The 21,755-nt window shown below is 36.0% G+C and overlaps 1 protein-coding gene and 1 long non-coding RNA gene across 6 annotated transcripts; one reads left to right on the plus strand and one right to left on the minus strand.

Moving 5' to 3' along the window:
- Positions 1-6,265: 6,265 nt before the first annotated feature.
- On the plus strand, positions 6,266-10,742 carry LOC148871673 (uncharacterized). Of its 5 annotated transcripts, XR_016107055.1 has the most exons (5): positions 6,266-6,867; positions 8,412-8,507; positions 9,033-9,100; positions 9,506-9,593; positions 10,538-10,742. It is a non-coding gene; the product is annotated as an uncharacterized LOC148871673 (long non-coding RNA). The 5 variants fall into 5 exon arrangements; XR_016107053.1 differs by lacking the exon at positions 9,033-9,100; XR_016107054.1 differs by lacking the exon at positions 9,033-9,100 and having other exon boundaries at positions 6,291-6,867; positions 8,356-8,507.
- A 997-nt stretch (positions 10,743-11,739) lies between these two features.
- On the minus strand, positions 11,740-16,811 carry LOC148871674 (F-box protein At2g32560-like). The gene is made up of 5 exons (XM_088971659.1): positions 15,153-16,811; positions 14,776-14,855; positions 14,382-14,560; positions 14,156-14,230; positions 11,740-12,220 (listed from the first exon to the last, which is right to left on the minus strand). The coding sequence occupies exons 1-5, from the start codon at positions 15,813-15,815 to the stop codon at positions 12,033-12,035; spliced, it is 1,185 nt and encodes a 394-aa protein (XP_088827785.1). The 5' UTR covers positions 15,816-16,811; the 3' UTR covers positions 11,740-12,032.
- Positions 16,812-21,755: the final 4,944 nt, after the last annotated feature.

Below are 21,755 nucleotides of genomic sequence, written 5' to 3' on the forward strand. Positions count from 1 at the left end.
GTGTTCGAGAGGAGGAACCGGACTTTATTGGATATGGTTTGATCACTTCTTGTACACTAAGAACTACCTACATCCTTTTGGGGGTATGCATCAGAGACTGCGATATACGTGTTGAACCAGGTTCCAACCAAATCCGTTCCTAAGACTCCATATGAGCTATGGACCAGTAAGAAACCAAGTGTAAGGCACTTGAAGATTTAAAGTTGTCCAACACATGTTAAAAGAAGAAGTGCTGACAAATTAGAATCCAAGACCAATTGTTGCCTATTTGTAGGCTACCCCAAAGGCTCTATAAGATATTTATTCTATGACCCAAAGAGCAAAATGTGTTTTGCAGTCAAAATGCCCATTTCTTGGAAGAAGAATATATCCTGAACAAACATCATCAAGAAGTTGTTCTTGATGAGGAGAGCTCAAGGGTAGTGGGAGATGTCCCATAGGCTCCAGATAATAACCAATGTAGAATGTCTACCTGGGTAACCAGGCCTCCAGTTCGTTACAGATATGATCAAGAAAGTTACTTGATGGAAGCCACAATTAATGAGGAGGATCCCATGACTTATACAGAAGATATGTTGGACATAGATTCCTTGAAGTTTATAGATAACATGAGAGCTAAGATGGACACAATGGAGATCAATAAAATCTGGACTCTAGTAAATCCACCCCGTGGGGTGAAAGTAATTAGTTGCAAATGGATCTATAAGAGGAAGAAGGGCCTCGATGGTAAGATTAAGACCTACAAGGCTCATCTTGTGGTGAAAGGGTACACTTAGAAAGAGGGAATCGACTATGAGGAAACCTTTTCGCCCATGGCTATGCTTAAATCCATTAAAATCCTACTAACTGTAGCAACACACCATGATTACGAGATTTGACAAATGGATGTCAAAATTGCATTCCTTAATGGAGATCTTATTGAAGATATCTACATGCAGCAATTGCAAGGGTTCATTGCTGTGGGTAAAAAACACATTGTGTGTAAACTTAACCAATCCATATATGGACTTAAGCAAGCTTCTAGGAGCTAGAACATCTAGTTTGACTCTACTGTCAAATAGATTGACATTGAGCAGAATCTGGATAAGCCTTGATTTTACAGGAAGACAGTGGGAGATAAGGTTACATTCCTGGTTTTGTATGTAGATGACATTCTACTCATTGAGAATGATGTAGGAATGTTAACTATGATGAAAGTATGGATTTCACAATAATTCTCCATGAAAGATCTTGGAGAAACCTCTTACATCTTGGGACTTCGACTCTATAGGGATAGATCGAAGAGGATAATAGGATTATCCCAATCTGCTTACATTGACAAAATTGTCAAGAGATACAGTATGGAGAACCTCAAGAAAGGAAATGTTCCTTTTAGGCACGGAGTCACTCTCTCCAAGGGTATGTCTCCCAAGACTCTCGAGGAGATTGAGGGCATGAGAGAGGTTCCCTATGCCTCAACCATAGGGAGCACCATGTATGTCATGCTGTGCACTTGGCCTGGCATTGCCCATGTAGTGAGTGTGGTAAGTAGAGATCAATCTAATCCAGGACAGGAGTACTGGACAACTGTGAAAAACATATTGAAATATCTTTGAAGGACAAAATGAGTTTTGTCTGGTATTCAATGGTAGTTCACTATAGATCGTTAGGTATACTGATATTGACTTACAATCAGACCCAAATGATAAAATGTCAACATCTGGTTACATCTTGATGATGGGGTCCTATATAATAACAGTCCACAAACCAAGCCGAGCACATTGTCGTAGGTGAGGTTACATATGGATGAAGTAGTTCATCTTAGAATTTGGAATCCTACCGATATTGTGTGACAACACTACTAGTAGAGGGGACATCCAGATTCAGAAGGTAGCATCAGCGGAGAATGTGGCAAATCCATTGACTAAGCCATTGACACAGAAAGTGTTTGAGAAACACGTGGAAAGTATGGGACTCCAGCTTGTACCCGATTGGACCTAAGTGCAAGTGGGAACTGTTAGATAGTGTATGCCCTTAGCTTTAATCAGTTTGATGTATATTATGACATTTATTGTAAATGAATAAAGTACATATTTGATTCATGTTATATTGGTGTGTTTCTGTGTAATACCCTTAAACTAGACACATGTGAGACTCATGTTAGTTTAAAATCTTCATAGCCGTTGGATAGTGTGGGTTTGCTTGAAACCCTGAACCAGACCAAATTCCAGTATTGCCCTACACCTTGGAGATAGATGGGCAAAACTGGAATGTTATAATTGACCCCTAGACTCAATTATGGTACTGCACTAGGTGTCGGATTGGCCTATCTTTGATATGCCAATCAATGAGATCCTTAGAGGGGGTCAAAACCTGGGTATGTTGGGGTAGTCCGAGAATTCACCTGAGTGGGTGGTCATAGTCATAGGATCAGCTCCTTTGTCAAACAAAGTGAGTGTTCGGGGAATACACTCTCTCTGATGGAAACCTAAACTACTGGCATTTGATTTCAAACCTATTGAAATTTGTTTTTGCAAAATATATTTATATAGAGATATACATATATATTACGGTTTCACAAAATGCAAAACGGTTTTAATTCTCGGGATCCATGTGAGTAGAGAGTGCAACGTTGTACCTTGCTACCGAGGGAGAGGTCCTCTCTTGTCGAGTAGTGTTTGATCATTAAGGGCTGAGAGGTTAAGTGTAAGACCATTTAGGGATGATAAACCTGATGGGCTAATCTCACATTTGCCCACAGTCCTTGGGCCTTCATAAGATGGTTGGACCTAAGGACCATTTATTGTAAATGTTGGACCCATTAAGAGCCCATACTGATGGACTCAGAGGGTTCACTGTATTCAGCAGTGAATTCGGCCAGGCCTTGTAACAGAGGCTAGACTGAACCCTTGTGGCTTATGTGGAGATCAATGATAGGGTCCCATGCCATATAAAGAGAGCCAAGCTAGCCAACATTAAAAAGAAGTGAGCCTGAAAGCTTAATGGGCCTAAAGCCCATTTCGAACTAGATTAATTGGATTAATTAAATAGGGAGCGAATCTGGATATGGATCAGCAGATAAGGATAAGAGGATAACTCTTATCCACTTAAAGAGTCCAGATCTAAATAGAGATTTGGATCAGGAAACTTCTAATTTGATTAGGAGTAGTTGTTCCTAATCTGTAGATAAGATAGGGATAAGCCTTATCACTTATAGAGTCCAAATTCAAATAAATATTTGGATCAAGAAACTCCTAATCAGATTAGGATATTAATTCTTTAAGGTCTATATAAAGGAGGAGGGCAAACTGAAAAAGGGTTGCACAATTCTACTGCTTTCTGCTTCCAGTTCTCTCTCCCTCTACTCTTGCCCCCCTACCCTATTCGATCTCCACCTCTTGGAGTGATCAAGATTGGATTTTGATATTATTTCTTGGTGGAAGAAACAATCTTGAAGTTGCACTCACATCCCTACACAATTATTGCTGAAGAATCCATTTGTTGATCCTGCCTCACTCTAAGCTGTGTCATTTTCAGTGGAGGAAGGATTTGGTACCCTCTTTAGGCGTGAACACCTATGTTGGGAGGATCTTTTTGCGTGGATTCTGTATCAGGTGTTGCTCTTCCTAACCTTGGTTTTTTATTTGGTCTGGTTTGTTTCAAGAACAAACATTGAAAAATGCAGTTTTTCTAAATTAGGGAATATGATTCCCAGATAGGAGAAATAAATTTTTGAAATTTTGTCTAACCACCCTGCATGGTACGGACATCCATATGATGGATCTCCCATCCCTTCAGAAAGATCTAGGACAATTTACATATTTCTTGGGCTTGGAAGTTCACCACAATTCTAGTGGCTACTTCCTTAATCACCAAAAATATGTCACTAACCTTGTCAGCCTTGTTCATCTTAGTAATACAAAGGTTGTTGATACCCCTTGGTAGTTAATTTGAAGTTAAGCAAGGATGATGGCCCTCCTTTAGAAGATGCCACCTTGTATCGTCAACTTGTGAGCACCCTTATATATCTCACAATGATACACCCATACATCTCATATGCAATCTATATTGTAAGTCAATTTGTCTATGCTCCATGTCAACATCACATGACAGTAGTATATTGTATCATTAGATATATCTAGGAGACAGTTTCCTATGGTGTGTTCTTTCCATCCGCCTCACCACTTCATCTCTCTACTTATGTAGATGTTGATTGGAGTAGTTGTCCAGATACTAGAAGATCTAGCACTGAGTGGTGCTTATTTCTTGGTGATTCTCTTACATTTTGGAAATATAAGAAGCAACAAACTGTTTCGAAGTCATCCATTGAAGCAAAATATAGAGCCATGTCCTCATTGTGTAGTGAGATTATTTGGTTCTAGTTACTACTACATGATTTTAATATTGCTTAGTCCTTTTTTGTTCCTTTATTGGTTGACAATCTAAGCGCAATCAATATTGCTTCTAATCTTGTCTTCCATGAAAGGATAAAGCACATTGAAGTGGATTGTCATTTTATAAGATATCTCTTTACTACTGACAACATTTTATTGCCTCATATTCTCTACTCTTCAACTGACAAATATTTTCACAAAGGCTATGACTAGGGCTCGACATCCCTTTCTAATAGACAAATTGATGGTAACGCCATCAAGTTGAGGAGCATAGAGACAGAGAAAGTGAGGGCTGAACTATGATTTTGCTTTCTTGTTGTAATATTCATTTTCTATTCTTTTTACCTTGTACATTACTTATTGTATTATAAGTATAAAAGTGTCCCTTTACATCTTTTAATATAAATAGCCTCTTCTTGGTGTGGTCGATACATTAGACACACCCCAAATCTGTTGTGTTCTCTCTTGTACGAACTGCACTAACACTTGAGGGATAAAATGAGTGAAGATTGCTATTGATTCCATTATATGCCAACTCATGAGCCACCTTATTCCCATCTCTTATGAGAATGATATCTTGGGATTGACAAGCTTGATGATGTCCACTATAATATGCCAAGCATCCTTGCTATAATCAAAAGATTTCTTGTTTATGGCACTTACTATTGCTCCACAATCGCTTTCAATGATCAGGTTAGAAATCTCCAATTCTTTTGTTGTCAAACAACATTCTCCAATTGCAAAACCTTACAAAAGCTTTTGCATATTGTGGTGAGGCAGATATTTGCATAACAAAAAATAGACCCAATATCTGTCTTACAATTCAAAGGTCCCCATTCATGTCAAATTAGGAAGAACATAGCATAAGCATTTGATATTACATAGCAAGAAAGGCCATAACTTTGTGCTTGGTGCTCAGATTAGGGTGATATTTTTTATTTAATTTTGGGGCAAGTTTTTGTGATCTATGCACTTCATGGGCTGAAGGCACCTTACCTTACCCATTTTACAATAAAACATATATACACTACCAATGTTTAGAAAGCTGGACCAGATCAGCTAATACTATAGTTAAACCATGACCCAACCTTTTCTCCCAAAAATCGGCCAAAACCGTCCACCTAGCTGGTCCAACCTAGGAGCCAATGAACTAGTTCTAGTTTTGTGTAACCACTCATCTTTTTTAATTATCACTTTTAAATTACCTTGTATGTAATCTTTTGGAGGTCATAACTTTGCAATTATTTGTCTTATTTGGACAATTTTTTTTTTCTTTTTTTTTTTTTTTGTATTTTGGGTAACTTTTTGCTATCTACTTGTTCCAAAGTGGAGAAGGCACTTTGGTTGTATTTTGGGTAGCTTACCCATTATATATATATATATATATATATATATATATATATATATATATATAATATTATGTCATCATGGTTCAACCTTGGTTGAACTACTAACTCATGATCTTCAATGCCTGATCTGATTCTTTGAACATTATACACTACTAGTAACAAGTCATGGATGACCTATTTGATCTGAATGGTTAAATTGTTGATAGTAAAAGAAAACTGAGATCCACAAATTTTAAGGTTAAACTTAGGTTTTGTGTTCAGGTCTGTCCAGGATCCGGATCCTTATCAAAGCCACAAGTTTTAGGGTTGGGCCTAGGCCTAGTATTTTAAACCCACCTTGGGCTGACTTGGCCCGCAAATATGTATATTATAAATAATGTATACTTATGTACATATAGCATTTCATATTAAATAATCTATTTTATACGTAAATATTATAATATGATATTCAAATTTGGTTGATTTTTCGACCCCGAACCCGAACCCGACCCTGTCCGAGTCCAGTCCACCACTATCTCTAGCGCGAAAATGTCCCTCTTCTCCGTCAAATTTCCTCCCTCCTCATTTCTTTCATTCTGTCAAGAACACAAGAACCTATTGCTCGAGCTTGCAAACATCTCCCCCTCTCTCACTCTATGAATGAACCCTAGGTTGTTGAAACACCGTTTAACTCCTATCCTGTAGTCTCTTCTATCTTTCAATCTTTCAGATCAACAAACCCTTCCTTTGCTATAACCATCATCGATTGTAGTCCCTGCACATCTTCTATTTGAACTTCAGATGTCGTTCTCAAGATAAGTCGAGACATCCCAATGAATGTTAACATCAGAAACGTGACCAAAGAGAGCACTATTCCGATCAATAGAGGTCCTCTTGAAAGGGAGCCAAAGGACCCAATCCGTTGTCGTTCAATCGTATTTGCCTTTCTGTGAAGAGATCTTTCGATTAACGCCATTATTAGTTAATCAATCCACTATGTTTTAGCATTTGAGTCAGCCTCTCCACTGCAACATCGATTTAATCCTTGAAGGCTATAGTAGAGCTTATGCAAGATGAGGACCATTGGAGCCCATATTGTGATTTTATGAAGTTATTATTCTCAAGTGAATTGGGTTTATCAAAATAGTGCGTGTTCTTCATTTCTGGTAAAACTAATATTTATTGTTTTTCCTTTGGACTTCTGCTTTGCCGTTGTTTTGTTGTACTTGGATGAAAATTTCATTGTTCTAGCAAGTTGAATCACTTGAATGATTAAAAGAAAATCTCTTCCTGTTTCTCTGAAACTTCTGTGCATATTTTGTGAATATATTCTAAATTAACATTGCTTGGGAAGTCAAGTTTGCTCGGTGGATTTAGATTCTCTATAAAGGTGCTTGATTAAGAATTCTTTTTTAAATTCACTTTGGGGTAAGGCTTGCTCCAGTCTTCTTGTTTTTGTCTATTCGGACTATTTAAGTAATTCCAAGTAGTTGATGTTTTGACATCTTACAGAGCTTAGCAAAATAGCTCGGATTTTGCTTCATGGATTAGTTTCACATCATGTTCTACAGGGTGGATAATCTATCCTTTGGACATGAATTTTTTTCCATCAGGTATTTGGTTAAACTTTAACTTTCAAGTCAAAAAGTGATCTATTGTATTTAAGTAATTCCAATTAGTTGAAAAGGAGATCCTAGGCATTCAATTGTGGGTTTAAGTGGAATTTAAAATTCATAGGGGTTAGACATTTGAATTTAGATGGAAGTAGAATTCAATTCTTTTTCCATTCTAGATGTAACTAAAAAGGAAAGGTACTTCAAATCCAAGATATGCAAAGGGTACAAGTGATTACCTGCATTTATCTCATCCATAGATTTCTTCACATTCTCATCTAGCTCAATGTCCACAAAAAGAAAAAAACTTATAAATTGAGATCATCTATTTATGACGATTTTCATTGGAATATTGGACCACACCCATGACCCATCATTGAATGGAGCTTCTCAAAAAATCAATCAAATAGCATATGAAGTTATTGAAGCCGTGTTGCATGGATTAATTTTCAATTACTCATAGCTGTCAGATCTTCTAGGTTGACTTCAAGGCTTTGTGTTAGGTGGGACCAATTGAAAATACATGGAGATAGATATTGTGTCATTTTCTCCTATGTGATTTCTCTTATTCTCCCATAATCAACTTTCCAGCACCCTAAGTTGTTGCCATTAGCAGCCACAAAACCTAATAGAATGTACAAGGTATATTCTACTCCTTATAACACCAACAATTACAGTCCAACACTGCTCCAAAAGATATATTCTATTTAAGATAAATAAGGCATTGTGATTACTTGATGCTTATTAAATAAGGCATTGCCAGAGGCATTGATATTTCAAAAGATATATTGTATCTAATTACACCTGTCCCCTGGTTCAGTTTGCATAAGGTAGATCTTTTTCTACAAGGTTTTCTCTAAAATCCTAGTTTGCTTTATGCGGGCAATTTCTCATTTTAATTCTGATTTGTCACTTTTCTATCTTGATTTCATTTTTTATGTGCCCTTACAAGAAATTTGCCTTTCTTATGAGAAAGTATATTCTCATAAGTCATAACTAATCTCTTTTTGCTATGTCTTTTTGATGTGCTTGCCCAAATAGATGTGGTTACTTCACACATATCCTCCATTTACATGTTCCTTATCCTTATTTTGAAGACATGGAAGGAATTTTTGGGCACTATACTCACAAATCGGACCAACCTAGGGAGTGGTAAAAGAGAGAGGGAAAGAAAACTCGAATTGTTTGATCAGGTTGGTTTTCTTGCCCCAATGTATTTCTGATTTTACTCCCAAATGGTGGTTCTGAATGCATGAACCTTGTTTTCTTATGCTTCTTTGTGGAAAATGACATGCTCCCTTCCTAACTGGTGAGGCATATAGGAGCCTGAAAGGGGTAAGGTGACTTGAGATCAGTCATTTATGGTTGATTTTTGAATTAGTTATATTTTATTGATGGTTCCCTTGTGGTTGAGTGAAAGGAGTTTTTGATAAATCTAGATTTCTAAGAAGTGGAAGTAAAGGTATGCTCTTTGATAAATCTAGATCAGTCATTTATGCTTGATGATTATCATTCTAAAAACTTAGGTGAAGCCTTTATGAGAAGAAGCAAATAGCCATACAAGTGAATAACAATACATAGACCACCATTACTTTTATCCTTTAAAAGACATAACCACATGGAAACCTTGTAGAGAATAGCTTGAAGGAGTTAAACCTTTCTTGATCCACTTGGTAAAAAATATTAAATCCCATCATTTACCCTTCATGTCTATGTAGGGATAAAATCAGATGAGCTGTAAGGCTGAGGATAAAGTGCAGGAGACATAGGTCTATTCTAGTGAAGAGTTAAGTTCCTCTGCATCATATCCTAGTATTTACATGGGTCAGTAATTTTATGATTTTAGTGCCACAACATACCATTCTTGAAGTTAAATATTGTGCAAAGAGAGCTACTGGATAGGTACCTTTGTTAATTCCATGCTTGGTGCTAGATAATCTGTGGGATGTCTACAACTAGTTAGATTTGTACCCATTTTTCATGTCTATGATGTATATAGATTGCTTTATTATCTTTAGCCTCACTTCTATGATAACTGGGTAGATTCTTTAGTAGCTGGTGCATACTGGTATTGAGGTTCTGCACCTTAAGTCATTTATATGATGCATAATAGTATTTTTTGTGTAATTGGTTCAATTTCAAAATGTTGTCTATTGGTATTTATGATCTTTAACCTCTGTTGGTAGTGCAGAGTGAAGAAGTCCTTCGTTAAATTATTTGTTCTTATCTGTGAAGTTACTGCTTATGATTGTGATAAACAAAAGATTCTGCCATTCTAGGTAATATGACTAACCACACTAGTTATCATGCATCATAGGCATGCAATATAACTAAGCAGAGCTGTCACAGTGATAAGTTTTAGGCTTGTTGAAGTGGTTGAACTGAATGGCTTGTTGCTTTATCTTATTGTGAATAAATTACATAAGTTGCACGTTTTTTAACAGCTGAAGCAGAATTTGCAATGGTCATTATATTCTTAAATGTTTTATTATCTAATTATTTTAAAGACAAATAAAATTCATTAAAAGGAAAAAATATAACCTAGATAAGTTTTAAGGTAACACTTCCAGGCAAACTAAGGAATTACAATTTTCCCAGTAACAATTCAAAATAAACCAAGTTACAATCTTAAAACCCCAAACTTCCCCAAGAATACCCCAAAGAGCCTAATCAATAACTTGACAAAATTCTGGAAATCAAGAATAGGAGATGCCCAAACAGCCATGATACCAAGACACCATCATCAACTTAGTTTTCATCATTCTCCCCCTTCTTGAGAACTCTCCAACAACCTTCCTTCACTCTCCATCAAAACTTTCTTCTTCCCACCCTTTTCCTTCCAAACCTCATCCTCTTCCCCAACTGCTTTCTTTTGTTATATTCTTCCCTTTTATTTTTTTTTCTAAGTGTTCAATTACCTTCTTCACCGTCCATTCCCTTCTCAAAAGAAAAAAAAAAAAATGCTGAGACTTTCCCCTTCTCAGTGTTATTTTCCCCTGAAACCTCTTTAACTCCTCTCTCTATTGACTCCCCTCCCTTCCCTCCTTTCTTTTTCAGTCGCCAAACACATTTAATTAGAAATTCAAAATTTATCTTGCATTTTGTCATTGTATATTGGATTTTATGACTTATCTTACTTTACATTTTTTCATTGCATATTGCACATTAATTAGATCATCAAAGTAATCAATGTTCTAATTTTATTTTTGGTTTTTCTTTGTAGGTTAAACTCTCAAAGCATGGCTGAAGACAATGGATAATTCTTTTATATTTAGAATTTCTCTCTTTTTTTAAAGTCATATAGACTTCAATATGTATTAAGGAAAATTTGACATTTGTAATACATTTTAAACAATGATGTATTCAAATTATACATGGCATGTAATTTCTTATCACAATAATATAACCATTTTCTAGAAATTATACAATTTCCATGTGTTATATGAATGAAACATGTATTGCTTTAAAGTGGTGGTTCCAATTGTTGCTATTTTTTTGCTACTTTAATTGGAATATAGTCACTGTTTTTCAAAAATATAAAAAAAAAACCGTAGTTATAGATTAAAGTAATTAGCTACGATTTTGTAAGAAATTGTGGTTATAGATTTCAGTTTTTAGCCGTGGTTTGTTAAAAACCGTAGGTAAAGATTAAAGCAATTAGCTATGATTTTGTAAGGAACCATGGTTATAGAATGCATCTTTCACTACGGTTTATCAAAAAAGTTGTAGTTATAGGTTAAGTATTTAGCTTCAATTTTGGCAAAAAAAAGAAAAAGAAAAATCGTGGTTATAAATTGGTACATTACCTACAGTTTTGTAATAAATCGTGGCTATAATGGAAAAACTTTAGCTACGGTTTTGTGAAAATCTGTGATTTTAAATTTGGATATATAACTATAAAAAATTTAAAAAACCATATATAGCTATATGCATCTTTTAGTTACGATTGGACTATCATCACAAATTAATTGAACTGTAGCTATAGGCTATAACCACGCGAACATAGGCTATGGTTTTTTATCTATAACTAAACCATTATTATAGGTCTCTAATTATGGTTTTTATGACCTTTAACTACGATTTTGCCCACAAGGTCATATTTCTTGTAGTGATAGCATAAGCATTCGTTCTTACGAAATATAATTGTCATGACGGCTCAACTTGAGGAGCAGAAAAAGGAAAAAAGTAAAAGAAAAAGGAAAAATAATCTTCGTCATGATGTTTCACTGGTTAAGCTTGCAGCTTGCTTAAAATGCAACATATGCTGCCTGTTATATCACATAGATAAGAGAAACCCAGAAACATGGTTACATAATTTTCTCCCTTGTGAGACCATAGGTATTGGAATATTAAGAAAAATTTTATCCCACAATGATTACAGTACCATTTTTATTTAATAGTGGTAAACAGGAAGGATTTCTCCAGTTTCATAATAAAAAATAGGTGAGCTTTATATACCGTGGTAAATATGGTACAATATATATTATTCTCAAATCAAGAAAATAGGGGCACTTTTGCATGGACCGGAGTCACATCTAACAGCTGTAAATTTCTGCCGGCCAGAAAAAAAATAAAAAATATAGCCTCCACAGCCACCCAACTAAATCAGAAGCCTAACTTCAACCCCTAAGAACCTCCTTAGTGATTCATAATCTCTATTTTCTCTATTGAACCAATGATCCTCTTACATAGAGTCGGAAACATACTATCTATGTTCACTATTCCAAGACCTCTGTTGGCCAGAGACGCTTCCATGTTGAGATCTCCTCCTCACAGTAAATTTTCCTGATTCCTCCATAAAACCCATCTGTTTCATTGCCTTCTTCTCGATGATCCTTCCTGCTTATGGCTGCTTGCCTCCACCGTGATCCAGGTGCGTACTGGTTGAACTCCAGAATGACAATATCTGTCAGCATTTCAGCATGAGTCAGTGTAAGGACAATCAAATGTCCAGCCAATCAAGAGTTACGGTACTGGACAAATTAAGAAATCAGATCTTTTTTGTTTTTTAGAAAATAATGAAGAAAATTTTATTGATAGAAAAGAGGGTAAAATGACCAGAAACAAGAATATATAGAATAGGAGAGATCTTAGTCAAGAAGGAATTTATCTTTCGAGTAACTAGGCATATGCTGGGTGTTTGAGTTTTGACAATGGCATATTGTTTGATCTGCATATGGATCATAATTTGATAGTCATGCCTGGGAGAGATTTTTGTGCGTTAATTTGACTTGATTGAATAGTCATAAGAATTATATCTGCTAGGTCTCTTCAGATGTCAGAAGAAAAGAATAAGAGAAAGCATTCCAGAAGAATGCCTGTGGACTGTGGAAGGATGCTGCTTATAGGTAGACATTGATGAATGTTGGGTTCTTCCAACAGCCACATGTGCTGACATGTACTGGTTCACCATTGGTAGTCTAGAAACCACCAAAGAGTCACCAAGTTCTCCAAAGTAAATACATATAGGTCATGCAATCTCTGGGGTGGCACTTTAGGAAATTCCTATACCTGATCAAATTGAATCTTAGTTGATTTACCTTAACTGTATGGCGGCAAAGTCAAAGGACTCCTTTAACTAGACACTGTGTAGAGATATTTCTTCTCTAGATTATAGTTCAGTCCAAGAATTAAAGACTCAGCACTCATGTGGAATCCAACATCACTTGGACAAACAATGTAGCAATTATCCATCACCTGGAGTAAGAGCAACTAGGCCAGAACTTAAAATTCTTCTTCAGTCAATAGGGTTCTCTAAACCATTGGATGTGTATTCGATAAGCAATGAAAGAATGCTAAATTTTAGTTTACAAGAGTCTTTATTTTATCTCTAAAACATTGGATGTGTATTCGAAAAGCAAAAGCCCATTTCTACATGAATAAAGAACTAGAATTGAGAACTAAAGAGCCTTATAGGGAGCTAAAGTTAAAAAAAAAAAAAAAATAAGAACAAGATACAGCCTATAAAAACTGCTTGGGTTTTCTTTTTTATAGTTTATTGGATAGACCAAGTGAAATTTTGTATCTGTATCCAAGGATCATGATTTCAAGCTACTTAGTTTATTGAAATAAGAACCAATTTTAATTTGCACTGTGATTCTTCCTCAAGTTGGATTGGGAGATTAAATGATACTAGTCTGGTAGTTTAACTGGCAAGGCCATCTGGTGAACAAGTGAAGGTTGTCTATTCAGAGATAATGAGGGAAACATGGAAAATAAATTCCAGTCTGATCAGCCTTCAGTATTCTAGAATGGAACTTACAAAGTTGTTGGAGAGAGTTTTGAGGTATTGACTTTTGTCTAGTGGGGCAGTAAATAGAGAAGGAGATCCCTAAATAGTGACTAGATGGTTTTGAAGACAGGGACCGGCCAAATTCGTCTGATGTAAATTAAATTACTGGATATTAGAATAAATTGGTTGAGTTTAACCATAAACAAACAAATTCTACATCACAGAAACATGTTTTCTAGTAAATCAATCCTGCACACTCGGTGAATAGATGTTTCTCACAGGACTAACTTACACTTAGGCTGTAAATGTTGCATAAAGAGAGGGTGCAACATTTAAATAACACTATAAATGTTGCACAAATAGGATGAAACATCTACAATCTCACAGTACCGCACAGTGTGCAACATTTGTGGTATCACTACAACAAAACATGTTACTGTATCATAAAATTTTCATTAAAAATATCTTTGTATGCTGGAAACATCTTGTGCTTGTAAATTTTCTGTTTCTGAGGTCATTCTTCCACAGAAGTTTGTTACTCATGGAAAATAGATCTAGCTGAAAGAAAAAGAAAAGGAACAGAAAATGGGAATTTTTTTATTATCTTACCACTGTAACAACAATGGCAGTGATTCTCATTCCCATCACAGGATTCCAGGTGACCTACCACACCATACCACCAACCTGAAACAAATATAGAACAAGTCAACATGAGGAGAATGTTCATCTGTAGTAAGGTTCTATAACACCAAATCCGGTTAATGAATACAAAACAGAAAATGAAGAAAGCTAGAGATTTCAAAAAGCACAGAAGGTTATGTCATAAGGAACATACCATATGGGAACTCCTTATTCCTTCTCCACTGAATCTCAATATGATCACCAGGATGTAAATCATGCAAACAGTCAGAAACATGAAGATCATGTGGACGAGTATCAACAGGTGGTGCTCTTAACCTATCCCACTGCACATCATCTTCAATCACAACTGTCCTCCGGCCATGTGGTGGGTATCTATAAAACAAAAGAACAACCTGGAAGGTCAAGATGCATCCATAGCTCACCATAGACAACCATAGAGGCCAATGCCTTTAAAAAAATTGATACTTGATATACACTTAACCAAGTCAAACCACTTGAAAACATGTAATTAATTTTCATGTCTATAACCAAAAACAGCAAAAGGCTTTGAAGAATCAGAACCATGAAAATTTGGACTTCTCTACTACCTTGCTTGAAATGTGTCTGTGCGGCTATCATAGCTAAGCTCTGCATCGTAACATGACAGCATAAAACCAACATGCCCATGCTGCAAAAGAAGCACCAGAATGCTTTGGGTAAGCATTAAGCACAAGGCAACCTCATTGATAGCCACTAACCACACTAGAAACCTAAGATTAACAGCACCCAAATGAAAGAAAACAGAGAAAGAAAGAAAATATCTGGGACAGTTAAAGCTCAAAGCTACAGACCCTTGCTAAACTGAAGCAATTACAGCATAGATTTATTAAAAGATACTTAAAAAATTGAGAAAAGAATCCAGATAATTCAGTAAAAAGGGAAAACTGAATACAGATTAAAGAGAAACAATGTATTAATGCAATACCTCGCGGTTGTAGACCTGAGCAGGGAACCAGAACTTGCCACTCTCGAGAGCAAGGTACCAAGACATAACCGAGTCAACAGGCAAAGAACTTCTTGGCTTGTTACTGTTGTCGAGCTTCGACCTAATCCAGGGAAGAGGCCAAAAAGAAGACAGAGACCTGACGAAACCTTTCTGCTTAGTTCTATTCAACACGCCCAAATCCTTTCTGGAAGCAATATGCCACTGCCACTCAAGGTGAGCAGCACGGCCGATTACTCTACCCCATTTCTCCTTCATATGTCTCTCCCAAAGGTGGTCACTCCTGCATCTGTCCCTCAAAGAGCTGCAAACTCCAGCCATGTTACACAACCCAGATGGGGGAAGCCTCCCAAGAATGCATTCCAATGCCAATTCAGGCAAATCCAATACACACATCTTCTCTGTTTCCTCAACATTCTCTACTTGCAAACTAGTACTCTTCTTTAAAGACATCCTTGCTGGAATTTCAAATAAACCATCAGAAAGCTTACTTTTCCTCAACCAGGACACATGAAAAGAGGATAATTCCTTCCAGAACCAGAGCGAGAGCAATCTCATCTCACTCGCCCATGGTGCGAGAGGTTTGAGAGAAAGAGATTTGGAAAGAAGGAAGACAGAAAGGCAGGATATCAAGAAGAAAAGCATTAGATAAGAGTAGTTAGACTTGTCGAATCAAGTTTCTGACTTTCTGCTTAATGATGAAAGAAGAGGACCCAGTTAAGAAAAAACAACCGGGATTGGGGACGATAACCATTTATAAGGGGAAAAAAAACCCGGAAATCCCCTCCCTCTTCCTTCTAAAATATTATAAAAAAAGGTCCGCGAGAAGGAGGGCTTTGAACAAATTTATCAAGAAAATGGTCACTGTTCAACTCTGCTAGTGGGCCTTGTCCAAAATACTGTGTAAAGATGGATCTCTCTGTATCACTGTATGCACCTCAGAGGACAAATTTTTTATTGGAAATTATTAGATTAACCAACCCAAACTCCACAGATACCAAAAAGCTTCTCCTTTGATCAAGCATCTTGGTACAGTGAAGCCCATCGATGAAACCGTACAGACATCCATGACAGCTGTTAGTCAGTGTAGGAAATAGACAAGGGATGAGATTTTACGGGATGAAGCCAAAGAACACAAAGCAAATGAAGCAGATCCTTATCATATGATAGGTTTCTGATACAATAAAATCTCAAGAGAAGATGTAGATGGATCCGGGGTCTAGACCCATACCCTCAAATCTCTGAATTTTGGAGAACAAAACATGGATCTTTGGAAAGAAAAGTTCAAATAGAGATGGGTAGCTGACAATGGTCCCCGATTAGGTAAAACAATGAAAACCCAATTGAAAAGAAAGTCGCAGACGAAGGAAAAATGACAGAAGGATCTTGTGTGAAGAGGGAGTGGAGGTTGATGAAAATGAAGATGAAAGTGAAGTGGGTCCTCCTTGAGTTCATCAAAATCTCCATCAAAATCCAGAAACCTCCTCCCTCCTCCCTCCTCCCCTCTGTCACTTTTTCTCTTGTCTCTCTCTCATCAATTGAGAAGAGGAACAAGAGAAAAAAGTAATCGAATAAATCAACCAACTCTGATCGGTAAAAGTTGTTGACAAATTTAAATGGGTATCAACCAACTCTGACCTCAAACCCACGAGCACGCACAACCTGATCTCTTTCCTTGCACCAAACTACTCCATCCACGTCCACACAACGCAAAATCCGGCCCACCAGTAGCCATTGATATGACGTTTAGAATCATTACACGTGTTGCATTTTAATCACATTACATATTTGATTGATCAATTACATGAAAAAGCCACTTGCACATGTGTATTTGAAAATAGTTTTTTTTTTTCTTATTAAAATCATTTTTCAACTTGTCCCACAAACTATAAAACTTGTTTTGAGTTTTAAAATAGGAGTTTATTTATACTCTTTATAAATAAAGAAGAGAGTATGGAGGTCTGTTATCGTGCAATGCATGTACACGTATGTTTGCGGCGCAACAAGGCGCTTTAGAGGTAACTTTGAAAAGTGATTGTTCAACTATTCGATCAGGTGTGGGCTGTGTGGCGCAATGTTTCAATGATCACGATTCAATCAGGTGTGATCAAGAGCCTTTTCTTAACCATCACCTTCCTCTCTGCTCCATGACTCTTTAGAAATTATTTAAAGAGCGTGAATCAAGCTAATGCACATACAAGCTTTTCCAAAATCACTTTTGTCTATCTCTATTCGAAATGCTATTGTCTCATAGAAGGTTTCTTTAGAGAATCTTCAACCTTGTTGGTTGCAGACTCTCACCCAAAGCTCTGTTGTATCTTGTGAACGGATTTGCCTGTAACTTAACAACAAACTCGATGAAATTGAGTGGGGACAAATAACGTTCTAAATACAGTGTCTTCACACACACCTTAGAGCTTCTCCAAGTTTTAGTGATCCCAATTTCCCAACAACATCATTGTGTTATTGGATGTAGATTATGGGAATACATTGTTGCCAAGGATCTTTTTGATATTTCCAACTACATAGGACGCAAGAACAACTTTTGAATGTTCTCCTTACATGTTCATCAAACAAGAGACTTTGATTGGCAATATAAGAAATAGGTGTGATATTATCATATTCTTTGTATTCCCATTTGATGATAAGTTAGTAATTCGATGAGCCTCTTATTTTTAGTTCCAAGACTTGCAAACAGATCTTGCCCTAAAAAAAAGACTTGCAAACGGATCGAATCTAATTGGATTTATGTAGATCTGATCATATCCATCTCATTTATATTGGATTTGAATCAAATTCCTTTTGCAATAAAAATGATCAAAACATTATATATTAATAAGAAAATGGAAATTGTCTAAAACTCACCATGAGTTTTCAACGTTTCTCTTAAACTCACTACAACTTTTCAAAATGTCTAAACCTCACCATGTCAGTAAGTTTTATTTCCCAAAACTAACCTTCCGCTAGTGCACCGTTAATGCTTCTTAACAATGGTGTCCATGTCAACATAAATAACAATTTTCATGATCAAATTACCCTTGAATGGTGAGTTAGAGGAAAAATGGTCTTTTTCAATTTTTGAATTTCTTGTTTTTTTTTTACATTTTTAGTGTTTTGTTATAATTTCCAATGTTTTTTATAATTTCTATTCTTTTTTTACATTTTCCTATTTTCTACAATCTATAAATTTTCCTGTGTTTTTTGTTATTTATTTGCAATTTTTGGTGTTTTTTCTACAACTTTTATTTTTTGATTTTGTTTTTTCAATTTCTATAGTTTCTATAATTTGAAAATATTTTTTTATTTCTTTGTAATTTCTATATATTTTTATATTTTTATAATTTCTATGCTTTTATGTATTTTATATTTGAAAATATTTTTTTGAACTTTTTCCTTTTTTCATGTCTAAATATTAAAATGATAATATATTAACACTCGTTAATTTATTTTGTATATATTTTATTTTTTATATGAAGGTTAAAATGGTAATATGTTAACACCCGTTAGTCTGTTTAACATCAAGTTAGTGAGATGGTGAGTTTTAGACATTTTAAAAATTTGTGGTGAGTTTAAGAGAAATGATGAAAACTCATGGTGAATTTTAGACAATTTCTTATAATAAAATAAACTAAAGTGACTATTGTATTTCATCATGAATAAAAGGAATTGAAAACTATTTGCATGAAACATGAACCTATAACAATATAATATAAATTTCAAGTATATGAATATATAAAATTAAGTCGAATTGAATTGGATTTATGAGTTTGCATAGGGGTGGATCCATATTTGATTCAACTATAAATGAACCATGTTATGGTCATCCTTAATGAGATCAAATTTGGGCAATCAGATATAGTTTGCAACCTGATGCAGGGTCTTCAAAAGATCAATCACCTATCTCAACCAAGATGCTCTAATGGATGAAGAAGAAGGAGCTTTGATGGATGTGAGAAGAATTGCTAGCGAAAAAGAGAGTGATGAGAGAGGAGACTACCTATGAACCATAGTACTTTATCTATAAGGATGCAGTCTAACCAACACCCAATCTCCCACTTTGAACTTTCTTTCAATTCTTTTCTTATCAGCCATTTGCTTCATTCTATTTTGTTCTTGGTATAGATGGTGTTTCAAGAGTCTAATTGTAGCCTCTATTGCTTGAAGGATTTTGTCAACTTCCTCATTAGTTGAATCACCGACCAAATATGGTATATGAACTAGAAGGGGTTGACCATACAAAACTTCAAAGGGAGTTGTATAGCAGTGTGCTGAGAGGTGTTATATTGGTATTCAGCCAGTGACAGCCACTTTACCCACTCCTTAGGTTGATCACTAATCATGCACCTCAAATAATTTTTCAAGCACCTATTAACCACCTTAGTTTGCCCATCTATCTAAGGATGGTATGCAGTTGATAGGTGTAGTTCAATCCGTTTAAGCTTGAGTTATTCTCGCTAAAATTTACTGATGAAGACCATATCATTATCACTTAATTACAATACTCTTTGGCATTACATGGAATTTATATACTTGATCCAAAAATCATTGGGTTACAATTATGGCTGAATAGGAATGACAAAGAGCCATAAAATGAGAATATTTGCTAAGTCTATAAACAACAACAAAAATAACATCCTTACCATGGAACTAAGGAAACCCTTGTATAAAATCCATAGAAATATCCATCCATAAATTGTTAGGAATGGATAAAGGTTGTAAACCCTAGTGTGATCTCTGGGAAGCCTATGGTCGGCTTAAAAATGCTCCCAACTCCTCCAAAAACTGATTTCAAGGTGATGTTATTGGGCCTTAAGTACTAACTTCCCTAAGATCCTCACCTCTCTGCCTCTTTTCTCAGTTTAGAAGAAGTTGAGGACATTGGTTCTCTAGGATCTCTGAACTACAAGCAACCTAGAGATCCCAAACTCGAGCTAAAATTGGAGTGAGAGACTTACCTCTCTCGTATGTAACCTTGTCAATGATATTCCTGCAGCTGAATTGAATGAAGAGAGGACCTAAATGATCTCGAAAGAGGTTTGAAATTGTTGAATTCTAAGAGATTTCATGTAAATTTCAGATCTGAAACACAGTGGATGAATTTGGAGTTTTACAAAGGTAGAGTTGGGAATGAGAGTTCTACAGAGGTTGGGGAATGCCTCTAAGGTTTCTCCTCTATTTCTCTCCTCTTTAGATCCGCCCAAGGTCCTCTCCTAGTTTTTTACAAAGCTTGATTTCTGTCCTATTTATAGAGAAAAACAAGGGAAGAGGTCTAAAACTCATCCAATCAAAGAGCTTGGGCTTCAAAAGAGTTTTACAAGAAAATGGGGAAAGATTTTTCAAAGAAAAAGGTGCTCAATCAACATTTCCTAGTTGGTGAAAGGGTTCTCCTCAATTTGGGGTTGATTTTTGTGGGTTTTGCATGTCCAATGGGAACTTGGGGTGTGCCTGTAATGGCAATCTCGTATTTGGGGTTGTCAGTGGCATAAAATGTAAAATTGACCCACCTATAAAAGCTATTTTGTCTTTTCTTAGTCTCAAGTGGGGATATCTTTGGGGTTTTGGGCTTTTTGGGTCTATTAGGCTTAATTTCATTGGTCCAGATGTTTGAACAAATTAGAATAGGTCTGACATAAGTCATCATTGTTGGATGGGTTAGAATCCAAAATATGGATGGCCAAACCAAGTTTAATGGCTAGAAAAATTTCAAAAATATTCTAACTAAACTCGAGAATAAGTTTCCCAGAGATTTTGAAATCTAAAACTTTTGGATCAATCTTGCATTAAACTGGACCAAATTTGAAACCAAAATTAAAACTAATTGTACTTGATACAGAGTCCACAAATAGTAGCTCCTAGAGTGGTACTTCACACCCAAAATCAGTCCCAAAAACAAGCCTCAAACTAAAGATAGCGTAGTGAATGAGAAGCTGATTTAGCAACCCTATTTTTTACAAAAATGCTATCCAACTGCCTTGAATCAATTGGAATTTGTGAGCCTGATTTCCCTAATGCTTTTTTTGCAAAAACATAGTGAGAAAACTAATAAAAATTAGTTATTTCAATGCCTAGGTTGAACTAGGGTTTCTAGGAGACAATAAATAATAGGAGAGAGCAAGAGAGTGAAGAAAACAAGTTCTATACACTCTCTTCCTCTTAACCCCTTTATATGGAGCACTCTCCTTGTAAGTAGAGAGGTAAGGCTATGCATGGGGGTATCCTTGAAGGGCAAAGGAAAGCTGGGAGCAAGGAGGTAGATTAAAGGCTAGGGCAAATGAGGTGATAAGATGACGATCTCATTATGAATTAGACCCCTATTTATAGAGAGAGATCCCGAGATTTCGAAAGGAAGGAGCCAAAAGTGTTTGATTCTCATTAGGTAAGGGAATCTTGGATTTGGTGTCAATTGTCAGGGAACACTGCTAGGGTTTCACCATGTGTCTTATGAAATATCTCAAGAATGAGCTTTCCTTCTGTTTGATGATTCTCATAATACGTACTACTTTCTTTTGTGACCCTTTTAAACTAACATGGCATGGATGACATCACTACTTATCTCGCGTGTCTTCTTTAAGCCTGTGAGGCATC

Source organism: Nelumbo lutea, chromosome 2, assembly GCF_056320005.1.
Source record: "Nelumbo lutea isolate HS-2025 chromosome 2, American lotus-T2T, whole genome shotgun sequence".
In the NCBI taxonomy this organism is placed as follows: domain Eukaryota; kingdom Viridiplantae; phylum Streptophyta; class Magnoliopsida; order Proteales; family Nelumbonaceae; genus Nelumbo; species Nelumbo lutea.

What these genes read in the sequence shown, in the direction of transcription:
- LOC148871674 (XM_088971659.1), bottom strand. Translation starts at nt 15,815, where the DNA reads ATGCTTTTCTTCTTGATATCCTGCCTTTCTGTCTTCCTTCTTTCCAAA. An exon ending in CTCAGGTCTACAACCGCGAG is followed by an intron (nt 14,856 to 15,152) that starts GTATTGCATTAA and finishes CTTCTTTTGCAG; the next exon opens with CATGGGCATGTTGGTTTTAT. An exon ending in CTGCCATTGTTGTTACAGTG is followed by an intron (nt 12,221 to 14,155) that starts GTAAGATAATAA and finishes AAATGCTGACAG; the next exon opens with ATATTGTCATTCTGGAGTTC.